Source organism: Labrus mixtus, chromosome 2, assembly GCF_963584025.1.
Source record: "Labrus mixtus chromosome 2, fLabMix1.1, whole genome shotgun sequence".
Classification (NCBI taxonomy): Eukaryota; Metazoa; Chordata; class Actinopteri; order Labriformes; family Labridae; genus Labrus; species Labrus mixtus.
Window position 1 is genome coordinate 16,404,805 of NC_083613.1, and position 13,826 is coordinate 16,418,630.

General features: G+C 42.2%; 2 protein-coding genes across 2 annotated transcripts; one reads left to right on the top strand and one right to left on the bottom strand.

Moving 5' to 3' along the window:
- Positions 1 to 918: 918 nt before the first annotated feature.
- Positions 919 to 8,178, bottom strand: LOC132986610 (ankyrin repeat and SOCS box protein 5-like). Its single transcript, XM_061053117.1, has 7 exons — positions 7,830 to 8,178; positions 5,213 to 5,292; positions 3,603 to 3,710; positions 3,356 to 3,509; positions 3,009 to 3,143; positions 2,404 to 2,595; positions 919 to 1,320 (listed from the first exon to the last, which is right to left on the bottom strand). Exons 1-7 carry the CDS (start codon positions 7,942 to 7,944, stop codon positions 1,193 to 1,195), a joined length of 912 nt encoding a protein of 303 aa, XP_060909100.1. The 5' UTR covers positions 7,945 to 8,178; the 3' UTR covers positions 919 to 1,192.
- A 1,078-nt stretch (positions 8,179 to 9,256) lies between these two features.
- Positions 9,257 to 12,438, top strand: spcs3 (signal peptidase complex subunit 3). The gene is made up of 5 exons (XM_061053250.1): positions 9,257 to 9,536; positions 10,723 to 10,796; positions 11,055 to 11,131; positions 11,903 to 12,018; positions 12,220 to 12,438. Exons 1-5 carry the CDS (start codon positions 9,394 to 9,396, stop codon positions 12,350 to 12,352), a joined length of 543 nt encoding a protein of 180 aa, XP_060909233.1. The 5' UTR covers positions 9,257 to 9,393; the 3' UTR covers positions 12,353 to 12,438.
- The last annotated feature ends 1,388 nt before the right edge of the window (positions 12,439 to 13,826 follow it).

Genomic DNA, 13,826 nt, shown 5'->3' on the forward strand with positions numbered 1-13,826 from the left:
AGCTTCTTAAGGCTGGGCGAACCCAAAGATGAGTTGGATCAAGTGGACAAAAGATTGGCACTTAAACGGACTATTTGATTAACTTCAGGACTGAACAAACATTTTAAGTAACGCAATAAAACGTCAGCATATAAATCTTCTCAGCCTAATTATTTAAGAACTCAAAAAGATGCAAAAATTGCATGCAATCTTCTGCACACTAACTTGCAGAAGTACATTTATCGGCAATGTTTTGGCACTGAAGCATTGCTAATTACTAAATTGAGTGTGAAGGAGTTTAAATGCAAAATTGGATGGACTTATTCCTTTACGACATACCTGTCATGAAATAGATGAGCAAAGTATTTCTTTCAACATCTAAACGTACTTACAAAAGAAAATATTCTACACTGACATGTAAAGAAAACTACTTGCAGAGTCCCGCCTCTGACATGGCAAAAGGCCAATCATACTTTTTGAAGGAGGGCTCATGCCACGCATCTGGAAACGGCCCTGCATTGGCTTTGAAGTGGGAAGAAAAGGTAATGAAATATTGCCAATATATTTGTGCAAATAGACAGAATGCCAGAGTTTGCAATCTCTGTCTGTCTGTGTCCGTCCGTCTGTTTGTGTATTTCTCTGTCTGTTTGTATTTCTGTCAGTCTGTGTATCTCTGTGTCTGTCTACCTGTCTATCAGTCTGGGTCATCACTGAGACTGAGAGATTTTTGGGAAAAAATAAATAAAAAGTTTGAATTACAGTCTATTGACAGTTTAACTTCCTTGAGGACATTTGATGTTTTTTTTTTCCATTTTGAGGGCTCTTTTCACCTCTGTAGGTCTTATGGATGCTTAAGTCTTCATATCAGTCTGTTACATCACCACAGGAGCCCCGCTCCTTTCTGCTCCCCGCTGACAGACGATTGGATGCTCACTGAGGTCAGCTCATTGATCATTTATTGATTCTTCACACAAACAGGCAGATATATTAAATAAATCAAGCGTTTACATGATGTCACACAGACAGTATGAGGTCAGAGATCAGCTGACAGAGTCAGGTAAACAGGAGTGATGCTGGTTAAACATTAAAACACAAATAGCATAATGTGATGCCATGATGATGTAACACACGGTTACCATGGTGATATGTTTATGTGTGTTTAAACTGTTAAAGACATGTTTAGTGTTGTTTTGCGGGCGTTTCCCTCCGCTTCCTACGTGTGATCCAAGTAATCCGTGAGCAGGGGGGGCAGAGGAAGCACGGGGAGGAGCTTCAGTCTGGACCGACCAATCAGTGACCTGATCTGCAGACGACACAGCTGGCAGAGAGTCCTCGGAGACACTGGAAAGAGAGGGAGATCCAGATGTTCATGAGAGGTGTCTTTGTTAAAACATCAGAGAAGACTCCTATGATTGATCCCATATTATACTAACATTCACCTTTTCTCTTGTCTGTCTGTGAAACCTGTAGAGTATCTTTGCATGATTTGCAGCTCAAAAAACAAATTTATCTTACACTGGTGTCTGTACAAACCCTCATTTCAGCCTCTGCCTGAAATGCTTCGTTCCAGCTGTTGCCTCTTTAAAGCTCCCCTCCCCACATGCCCACTTTCCTTAGATCGTCCAGCTTTCAGAAAGCCCTCCAGCACTAGGTTGCACCAGCTATGCGTAAGTTCAAACATAGCCTATTTTGAACTTAAATTGAAGAGAGTTTAAAGAGTTTACACACCAATTACGTTTAGGGTGAATTCACACCAAAGCTGTTTGAAGCGAACTCTGGTCTGTTTGTTGGGTAGTTCATTTTGTCTTGGGTGGTGTGAATGTTTAAGGAAACTCTGGTGCGTAACAAAGAATCAAACTGGTCCGCTAGCTTTGTCATATGTGAAATACATTTTCGTCACTGTTTGTGGATCAACTGCAGTTAATGGAAGTTATTTGCAGCTGGTAGTTTTTTCAGAGACCGTAAGGCACTCAAATGAACGCTGAATAAAAAAATGCTTTTCACTGATTGGTCACACAAAGTGGAAATGTCGGTTCGTTTGGAAGTTACTCCACTACCTGTTGCAACAAAGCAAAGACACTACTTAAGTTAAAACGTAACTAGTTTCAACGTAAGGTTTAGTGTAGACTTTACACCATAACTTAGGACAGAACTTGAGCAAAGCTGGTGCAACAGGGCACGGGGGGCAGAACTCGTGAGCTGGTGGAACAGCAAATGAAAACGTCTCCACCTGCCTTCATAGAGGCTTGAAGCTGTCTCGTGAAAGTCTTGCGGAACTCTCGCATGTGTTAAGCAGAACGAGCCGTTTCTTCAGACTGATCCTTGGATTACTCCAAAATACGTTTATGTTTAATATCAAGCAATGTAACACTCTAGGTGAGTTTTAAAATGGGGATAACCACAATAGGTCAACTTGAAAATAACCTTCAAAGCTCTGTAGCAGCTGTTGTGTCTGACCACCAGTGGCAGCCAGCTCCACAGCACGCTGATTGTTCCCGTCTCTGATGTTCACGTCAGCTCCATACTCCAGAAGCAGTGACACCAGATCAGCTCCGCCCGCTCTGACCGCCACATGGAGAGGACTGTCCGCTCCTCGACCGACGTTCACTCTGGCACCTACAGGACAAGACCAGGTGAGACAGCTAACACAACTGTAAGCAAGTAACACAGCTGTGAGACCTGTGTGATCACACTTGTGAGCCAGGTGTGGTTACAGCTGTGCGACAGGTGTGATTACAATTCCGAGGCACGTGTGAGACAGATAACACCAGTGTAATACAGGTAACACAGCTTGTAGACAGGTGTGATTACAGGTTTGAGACAGGTGTGATAGAAGTAACCCAGCTGTATTTCAGGTAACACCAGTGTGATACAGATAGCACAGCTGTGAGACAGGTAACACAGGTGTGCTAAATGTGACACAGGTATGATACATTTGACAGAGCTGTGATGCATGTAACACAGGTGTAATAAATGTGATACAGATGTGATATAAGTGACACAGGAGTAACACAGGAAGTGCTTCTTACCTGTGTGCAGCAGAATCTTGGAGCACTCGGTGTGTCGGTGTAAACAGCTCATGTAGAGAGGCGAGCCCAGGTGAGACACCTCGTAGTCTGGGTCAGCTCCATGAGACAGCAGAATCTCCACACACTGACTGTTACCTGCACACATAGGTAACACATTATTTCCTCTGTTCTGTAACTTTCATAAGATCCTCACCTCTCACCTCTGCACAAAAAATCTGACTCAGAAATAAACATTTCTCTCTTAAAGCACCTTCAGTGTAAACAAACCCTGAGACGTTGTGTTAAATGTGTCCCTCATTATGGTCACATCTCACCGGTCAGGAGTGAGCCTGTTTTAAGGTGTTTACCTCTCTTGCAGGCTTCGTGCAGGGCCGAGGGGAAGTGTGCGTGTGTGGTACGTGTGTGAGCTCCGTTCTGCAGCAGCAGCTCCAAACAGCCAACACTCCCAGAGGTACAGCAGTTATACAGAGGAGTCACCCCATCGATGGTGGCTGCATTAACCTGCACCGACACACACCCACACACAAACACGTGAGTGGACAGGGTATTAATATAAAAAATATTAAAAATAATAAGAACGTAACGTTAGCTTACATTAGCTCCAGCGTTGAGCAGCGCTCTGACACAGGCCACATGTCCTGACAGACACGCTTCATGCAGAGGAGACACGTGGTCGATGGTGACGATGTTGGCGTGATAACCCTGAAAGTGGAGACAGTCAGATAATGAAACAGTCAGTCTTTCTGTTTGACCGGTCTCACTCCCTCTGTTTACTTTAAAGATTAAACTCATACAGAGCTGAATATGTTTACTCAACCAGGACAGTAAGCACAGGCTATGAAGGGACTCATTGAACACTAAAAACTGCACTGTGTGACATGTTGGCTTGGAAGTGAAAAGTTGAGGACATGAGGTGATAAAACTTTAACTGTACTGTATTAAAGAGGTGGTAAAAGTTCAAACTGGATCTTTGAAAGTGCAGACTCTGTTCTGATCTGGATCTCAGACTCTTCAGTGTCCAGTGTTAGCAGCTATGAATAAGTTGTGTCTTAAGTTCTGGTGTTACGTCCACACTAAACCCTACGTGTAAAACTAGTTAGTTAACAACTTAAGTTGTGCCATTGTTGGGTCATCACAGGGACGTAAGGTTCATCTCATCAACTAGTAGAGCATAACTTGATGGGCCCAATCAGCGAGCAGCATTTGTCTTAATCAAGTGTTTGTTCCAGTGTTTCCTTTCGTGTCTAATTGTCTCTGAACAAATTAACGGCTAAAAATAAAATCTGGTGGCTGATCTTAATCCATAAACACAAACTAAACTGTTTTTTAAACATGACAAAGCATTATGATGCCTGACACCTACAGCTATCAAATAACAACAGTGCCATCTAGTGGTGAAATATTTAACTACAACATGAGGTAATTTTAACAGTACTCTATTATAAGATGAATGAAATGCTCATGGAAAACTACGGTTCGTTCTCTGCTGACACATAGAGCTGCTGACACATAGAGCTGCTGACACACAGAGCTGCTGACACACAGCTGCTGAAACACAGAGCTGCTGAAACACAGAGCTGCTGACACATAGAGCTGCTGACACATAGAGCTGCTGACACATAGAGCTGCCAACACAGAGCTGCTGACACATAGAGCTGCTGACACACAGAGCTGCTGACATAGAGCTGCTGACACATAGAGCTGCTGACACACAGAGCTGCTGACACACAGAGCTGCTGACATAGAGCTGCTGACACATAGAGCTGCAGACACACAGAGCTGCTGACACACAGAGCTGCTGACACAGAGCTGCAGACACACAGAGCTGCTGACACACAAAGCTGCAGACACACAGAGCTGGTGTTACACAAAGCTGCTGACACACAGAGCTGCTGACACACAGAGCTGCTGACACACAGAGCTGTCAACACACAGAGCTGTCAACACACAGAGCTGCTGACACACAGAGCTGCTGACACACAGAGCTGTCAACACACAGAGCTGTCAACACACAGAGCTGCTGACACATAGAGCTGCCAACACACAGAGCTACTGAAACACAGAGCTGATCTGGACCACATGTGAGACTGCTGCAAACAGTCAGAGAATTAAAACAATAAAGAGACAGGCTGCTCCTTGACACGTGTCACCCTGTGTGCATGTATGTGTATCAATGTGCATCTATGTGTGTATGAGTTTATTACCTGGGCAAGCAGAGTGCGCAGGGCGAGAAGTCGACCCTGAGACGCTGCTTCATGAAGAGGAGAACGATCAGCCCATGAACCTGAAACGACAGAGAGAGATGGGGTTTCTATGTGTCAGCAGCTCTATATGGCTTCTGGCTGTGGGATAGGACTGTGTTTAAGTCAGGACATTGGACACAACTCTGTTCCCGGGCCGGCTCTTGGCATAGGCCATATAGGCGGTCGCCTAGAGCACCACATGCTGGAGGGGCGCCGCCAAAGTCTTTCTGCAGCCTCCAGCTCTGCTCCCTGAACTTCAGTTTGGTGCTGACTGTAATCTTTGCATTTGTCTGCCCCTCCCTGTGTATACCTATCCCCTCTATCTGCCCCTCCCTGTGTATACCTATCCCCTCTATCTGCCCCTCCCTGTGTATACCTATCCCCTCTATCTGCCCCTCCCTGTGTATACCTATCCCCTCTATCTGCCCCTCCCTGTGTATACCTATCCCCTCTATCTGCCCCTCCCTGTGGATACCAATCCCCTCTATCTGCCCCTCCCTGTGGAAACCTATCCCCTCTATCTGCCCCTCCCTGTGGATACCTATCCCCTCTATCTGCCCCTCCCTGTGGATACCTATCCCCTCTATCTGCCCCTCCCTGTGTATACCTATCCCCTCTATCTGCCCCTCCCTGTGTATAGCTATCCCCTCTATCTGCCCCTCTCTGTGTATATCTGCCCCTCTTTCCCTTCTGTGTGTAATGTGTGGATCATACCCATATCTCCGTCCCCCCACGGCACGTCCAGCCACTGATAGACATAAGACATCCTGCAGAGACGAGCTGCAGAGACACGAGCTGCAGAGACCAGCTGCAGACCTCTGACTGTGACCTCTCACTCTGGAGCTACTGCTAAAAATAACAGCTACCAGCCAACTGATCAAGGGCCTGCATAGGTTCAGCACAAAAGATTTAACTAACTAACGAACCAGTTGGACTAAAAAAACCAGTGTGTGTAGCAGCTAACTCTGACTCTCTGCTGTCACACACGTTTTAAATTCTTCTCCCCCTCTGCAGACACACTCACACTGAGACAGCCATATTTAGACAGTCTGACCCTGAAATAGTCACAATTGTATGTGCCAGCGACCATTTTGGTAAGGTCAACAAAAAAACATCGCAAACACCACAGAAAACACTTTTTACTTGACTTGTGAACTACCTGTGAGACCTGAACACTTTCAAATATCCATGTCTCTGTCTCTCGCTCTTATTATCTCTCTCTCTCTCTTTCTGTCATTTTAGTTTCATATCCTCTCACCAGCTCTGGCTGATACGGAAGAAGATTAGGGCCACTGAAAAAAAAAAGTTTGGTTCTGACTTTTTTTTAATCTCAGAATTCTGAGATTAAAGTCAGAGTAGGCTTAAGACCCCAACTTTTAAAATAAAATTGATCAGTGCAGACGTCTGCAGCCTCACTAACTGCATGCCTTCATAATACACCTCAAACTACAACAGCAGTCTGCAACCAGGGGGGATTTTAAAACTTCTGATCAATTTTTACCCTGTTCATCAAAAGTCTATGTTCTGATTCGGAGCTGAAAAGATGCTGATTAGTTTTATTATAAATCTTTAAATCAATCATGTCTCAGACAAACTGATGAATTATTTGTTCTATAAAACATCCACGTGGATTGGTGTTTACAACATGATGTCGGCAAACGTTGCCAAATATTAACTTCACTGTCATGGAAACTATTCACTTTAAAGAGCTACAGTCAGCGAGATTTACACTGTTTTCTTAAATCCAACCTGCAACTCATCTCTCCTCCCCACCTTTAAAACCATGTGATCATAATAATGAGGTCATGTGATCAGTGAGTGTTCACACTAATGGATGATTATTAAACATCAAAGAACTGTGAGACAGCAGAGAGAGAGAGAGACTATGGTCATCTGCTGCAGAGAGAAAAACAAAAACAATACACAAGAAATAAAGAATTCATTCATAAAAACAGTGAACACCAAAAAGCTGTCTGTGTTCATAACAACATGGTCCAAATGGTGATACTTTTCGATGCCATGATATAATCTGTTTTTTTAAAGAGTACTGAAGCTTAAAAAAACTAGCATACATCTATTTCATAAGACAGGTGTGTACGAGAGGAATGAACCCACCAAAAAATTGCATTGGCAACATTGGGATATGTGCTCTTTTGTGCAATATAGACAGTGTGTAGAGGTTTGCTGCCATTTTTGATGATTAAAAACAAGAAATTACCCAATATTGGGTTTCTAGGAGGACTTCTATTTTTGTTACGGTGGTATTAAACAGGTATACATGTATAGTTTTTTAATTACCAGAATCATATTTAAGTTTACATTTCTGGTATCATGACAACCCTTGTTTACAATGGTAATGTACTATGTTTAATTCTTAACAAGATACAGTAAATCTTGTCAGTCTCCTGCTGATAAGAAATAATTATAGAGTTCAATGACCTGACAGGCTGCGCACAGAAAATCGAGAAAAAGTTGAATGTTATGATATCACTTTGTTTAATTCAGCTGATGTTTTCTTCGACCCCCCCCCCCCACCCACCCAATGTTTGTAACTCCCCCTCCCGCAGACGGAACCAACCTTGGCTGGTCAGGATCCCCCAGCAGGTCTTCTTCCTCTCCGGCTCTGGAGGAGCCCCGGGGTCCGCGCCTCTTTTCCGGGACATCTCCGGAGCTGCAGGCGGGACATCAGGCATGTTTAACGCACTGCAGCTTTCTGGATCTCCACTGTCAGTACAACACTGACGGATTTCCCTGTGACTGTCTCAAAACTCCGACTCACTGCAGAAGGCTCACATCTGCTCTGTGATTGGCTGCTTGCTTTGTTTTTGTCCTGTTTAGAGCATGTGACCACCTCACATGCACGCACACGTGTGCACGAGGGAGGCTATTTTTGTCCCTGAAGTGGACAACCCACACATAGCATCCCCCCTTCGTTATATGTTTTTGACAGATGTGTACGTGTGTGTATGTATATATGTATGTGTGTGTGTATATATGTATGTGTGTGTGTATATATGTATGTGTGTGTGTGTGTGTGTGTGTATGTATATATATATGTATGTGTGTGTGTGTGTGTGTGTGTGTGTGTGTGTGTATATATGTATGTGTGTGTGTGTGTGTGTGTATATATATATGTATGTGTGTGTGTGTGTGTGTGTGTGTGTGTGTGTATATATATGTATGTGTGTGTGTATGTATTTATGTATGTGTGTGTGTGTGTGTGTGTGTGTGGGTGTATGTATATATATGTGTGTGTGTGTGTGTGTGTATGTATATATATATGTGTGTGTGTGTGTGTGTGTGTGTGTGTGTGTATATATGTATGTGTGTGTGTGTGTGTGTGCGTGTGTGTCATATGGAGTCTGAATTTAACTCTTAGTGTTCCAAACAGAGTGATCTTTTAAAATAATCTTTGAATTCATTATTGATTGATTTATTTTCGGAACATTTTATAAACAAAAAAAGTAAAACTAAAATATATGACATTAAAACTGTGTTGCAACAACATTTCACATCTTTATTTTAAATTGTAGTGCGACTTCAATGCAAATATGTTTCACATTTATAATTCAAATGCAACTTAATTTCACATGCGCACAGTATAGGCAGTATACCCGTTATCAGATTGATAGATTGATTCGTTATTATTCGTTTCCTGAGTTAAAAAAAAAAAAAGCTGATTCAATAAATGGTTTGTTGTGTTTACTTGAATGAATAAAGTTATTTAAAAAAACGTTCTTCCGCTGACTCGTCGCTATTATTTAAATCTGTTTCCTGTTTCTGATCTGTCAAGTTAAAGTTACACAGACACGGAACTACATGCTACATTCATAAAAGTTAAAGTATCTAAAGAACCAACAGAATATTATATCATCACAACGACGGGAGGACAGTTCTTCAAAAAGTTTCTCAAAAACACCTGAAATAGTTTGTGTCAAATTAGTACGTATTTATTTATGTTATTACGTATTATAATGATACGTACTTTTATTTTGAAACTCAGATACAGGAAGTAGATGTAAACCGTGAAGTCGCCGACCGAGTTCCCGGTTTGTACTCCCAGCAGCTAGCATTATTGTTAGCCTTGTCCACGCTCAGGCTGTGTGATCTATTAATTTGTGATAAATTAACCCGGGTTAAAGATGAACACGGTTTTATCCCGAGCGAACTCTCTGTTCGCTTTCTCCCTCAGCGTCATGGCGGCGTTAACGTTTGGCTGCTTCGTCACCACCGCCTTCAAAGACCGCAGAGTGCCGGTGGACATCCACGTCTCCAGAGTCATGCTGTAAGAATACCTCTTTATTAAACTGAATATTAACACTATTTTAAAAGTAACTAGAACACACAGAGAATATTAGCATATGGAGACCCGTAGACTGCCGGTGTTATGTCGAGAAATGCATCCCTGCTAATTACTGCATGCACCTCGCGGAAGTGTTAGACATCGGTATAAATCTTATTCCTGGCGACAAATCTGTAATGATAAAATATGTGCAGTGTATACTTAATAAAGTTAAGTGTCCTTATTATTCTGTAGACACGATAGAAGACGCATTTTCATTAGTCTGCAAACAGCGTTTGACTGAAATGTCTGTAGAGGAAATTGAAGGGTGGATGCAAACTCCTGCAATATAATATTTTAAGGGTGGGTGCTAAAATCGGCAGTAAAGAAATGGTATCTGCAATATTTTTGCATAGTCCTGCGATGTGCATGCAGGCAGGCATCACACTGGTCCAACAGCTGCTAACATCCGCTCACAACCCTGTGTTACACCTGTGTTACACCTGTCTGTATAATGAGTGTTACACCTGTGTTACACCTGTCTGTATAATGAGTGTTACACCTGTGTTACACCTGTCTGTATAATGAGTGTTACACCTGTGTTACACCTGTCTGTATAGTGAGTGTTACACCTGTCTGTATAGTGAGTGTTACACCTGTCTGTATAATGAGTGTTACACTTGTCTGTATAATGAGTGTTACACCTGTGTTACACCTGTCTGTATAGTGAGTGTTACACCTGTCTGTATAGTGAGTGTTACACCTGTCTGTATAGTGAGTGTTACACCGTGCATTTTATATAGTAATTAAGTGCAATTAACTAAATAAATGGTAGGATAACGCTAGGATTAAGTATAATAACATTCAGTATAAACATTCAAGCTATCTTACGGCTACAAAACATGTCCTCTTGTCTCTGTGTGTCTTCACGTGTCCTCACATGTCCTCACCTGTACTCTTGTGTGTACTCACATGTCTTTGTGTCTTCTTGTCCTTTTGTGTCCTCACATGTCCTCTTGTCTCTGTGTGTCTTCACCTGTACTCTTGTCTCTGTGTGTCTTCACCTGTACTCTTGTCTCTGTGTGTCTTCACGTGTCCTCACATGTCTTCAAATGTCCTTGTATTCTCACCTGTACTCTTGTCTCTATGCATCCTCACACGTCTTTACATGTCTTCTTTTCTCTCACAGGAAGAACGTGGACGACTTCACAGGTCCCAGAGAGCGCAGTGACCTGGGCTTCATCACCTTTGACCTCTCAGCCGATATCCTTTATAAACACAGCTAAAATGTAACACCTGTTAAAATGTGAGATCTACTTAGATCTAACGATATTTAAGAACTGCTGTGATCTGTTTACATTTAGTGATATTAATGATATTTAATGATATCTGCTCAGTTTTCATGCTCACAGAATACTCAATTACTCAAAGCCTTTAATTAATCAAATAATGATGATTTCATAGTTTTATGTTATTGCAACTCTGGTCCGTACACACAGTTAGTTCTTTAACTGTTTCCACATCTGCAGCCCATCTTTGACTGGAACGTCAAACAGCTGTTTCTCTACATGTCAGCAGAGTACGCCACCAAGAGCAACGTAAGACACACACACACACACACACACACACACACACACACACACACACACACACACACACACACACACACACACACCACATTTATGAAAGATATTTTCTCAGGGTGTTATCTATGCAAAATTCTCAGTTCTACGAGTGAACAGATCGACATGAGTATTCAGCGATTGTCCTGATTAGGGAGGACCCTGGCTAAGGATTTACACAGTCAAACCAGATTCGTCAGATTTTCTCTTTCATCGACTGATCATCAAGTGTTTTTTTTTTTTTTATGTATTTCTGCGCTACTTCCATATTCTCATTTGCAACATACACTGTAAAGCACATGATTAGACTATTTGACTTCTAGACTTGGCATAACAATTTATTCTATGACAGGACTTGCTCCATCTCTTTTCTCTCTTTAGTCTGTGTTATGGTGACCTTATAACAATATTACACGTGTCCATTTACAAAACAGCAGGCACACACACACTGACAGCCCACCCTGTAATCATGTTTTTTAATGAATGTTTTGTATCTGACCGCGATATCTGGGCTTCGCGCTTGGAGGACTATAGCCTCCATACATGGGGTGCGCGCACTAACCACTACTCCACCAGTGCCCCCACTCTGAACTTTTGATTGATATATTATATCACATATATATATGTGAGACTGTCAGTCGACTGAGGCTCTTTCAAACAAATCGTTGAAGATTGGGCTATATGGGGTCACCCCTCCTGATCATCACATAGATACTGACAGCAATAATAAACTGTGTGTGCTTTCAGGCTCTGAACCAGGTGGTTCTTTGGGATAAAATTGTCCTTCGAGGTGAAAACACCAAACTGAACCTCAGAGACATGAAGTCCAAATACTTCTTCTTCGATGACGGCAATGGACTCAGGTCAGACACACACACACACACACACACACGCTCATTACTGTTTATGGTAAAAGGACCTCTCTGATTTAGTTGTCTTCAGTCTTCTCACCTTTTTGGGTGTTTTCTTGATTTTCTCAGATCTGAAGGTTGTCTCTCAGTTTTTGCAGGTTGAATGTTGTCTGCTCTCTGATTGGCTGACGGTTGTGTCTGTCTCTCCTGCAGGGCCAACAAGAACATCACTCTGTCTCTGTCCTGGAACGTCGTCCCAAACGCAGGAATCCTTCCCTTAGTGGCTGGCAGCGGTCACATCAGCCTCCCCTTCCCAGAATCATACGAGGCCACCAGGAGCTACTGATCCACCTAGACACGCACGCACGCACGCACACACACACTGTTTGTTTCCTGTTTAACAAAATCTTTGTAATAAAAGGTGAAACTGTGGATTCCGTCGTAATTATTTGCACAGATTAGAACATTTCACACAAACAGAAACTCTGCTGTCAGTGGACACCATATTACCTGTCTCTCTAAAATCTGCACTATAAAAATAAAGGAAGCGACAAGCAGAATCACACTGAAATGTCTGACTTAGTGACATCAGCATGTTTGTTTCTCTCAGCTGTTTAAAGTGCTATGAAGTGTTATCACCTGTTTCATATGAGAGAACAATATCAGTACATTATTTATATAATAAGAAAATTAAAGTCAAACTGTCAGAGGTAACCGTGACGACAGCAGGGGATGGATTCTTGTTTTATGATTAAAACACTGAACACATTTTTTTGTTATGTGAATTTAAAATGATTTATAAAAGAGTATATTTTTTAAACACGTTCCCCTATACCATTTAGGGTCTCAATTAGTGATCCGACCTCCTCATCTTAATCCAATCTCTGAGCTCTGCTGGAGACGTGGTGACATTAACTAAAGGTGAAATCACAGGTTAATACACAGCAGTTGTCATGACCGGTTCGAAGGCCATGACAAAGGGAGAAACACCAAGATTACACAGAATTAAACTGATTTACTGAAAATTACATTTAAGAGAGATGTGGATGTTGGTTAAGTCTGGTGTGGGAGTGTTTTTCATGTGTTTGATGGAAAAGGTGAAAAAAGAAACCAAACATGTGGCAGTCAGAGTGTCTGAGCTTTCATCGGGACTTTCTCAAACTTCACGCACTACATCACGGAGTGAACTCTGTCTGACTACTGACTGAAGTTACCTTCATTAAGGTGGAGAATTAATACAGCAGCAGGCTTTGGGACAAACTCCCCTCACTCCCAAAAAACAGGAACTTTTTATAATCATGAGTTTGTCACTCAAAAAAAGTTTCCAAAAAAATCACTCAATATGATAAAAACCATACATGTTTTTTTTTTTTTTTTTTTTTTACATCTCATGGTTTCAATCTGATGTTAAAAGATTAGATTTCCAAGTCCATGTAAACACTTTCGCTCCCTTTTCAAGACAAGAAAAACATTCATTAGATTCTCATTATAATGTTTCTTTTATAACATCTGTATGATACCACTGTATTAAGTTTGCAGGTTAAAGTGTGGAACTCTTATGTACGGAGCATCTCCCATGACTTACAAAAAAAAGTGTTACACTTGTACAGTAAGCCTGCATCAGTGCAGACTCGCCGTTGGAAGGTTTAACAACTCGCTCTCTCTCCACACTCAGATGTTCTGGACAGCACCCAATGAGGCGGACCCTCCACATGAGCACACAAACAAAGTGAAAGTGTGTAAGGAGAGGGTGTGGGAAGTGGTTTGATAAAGGCCAATAGTAACTGGGAGCACTGGGCCAAGGTGCTCTCGGCCACGCC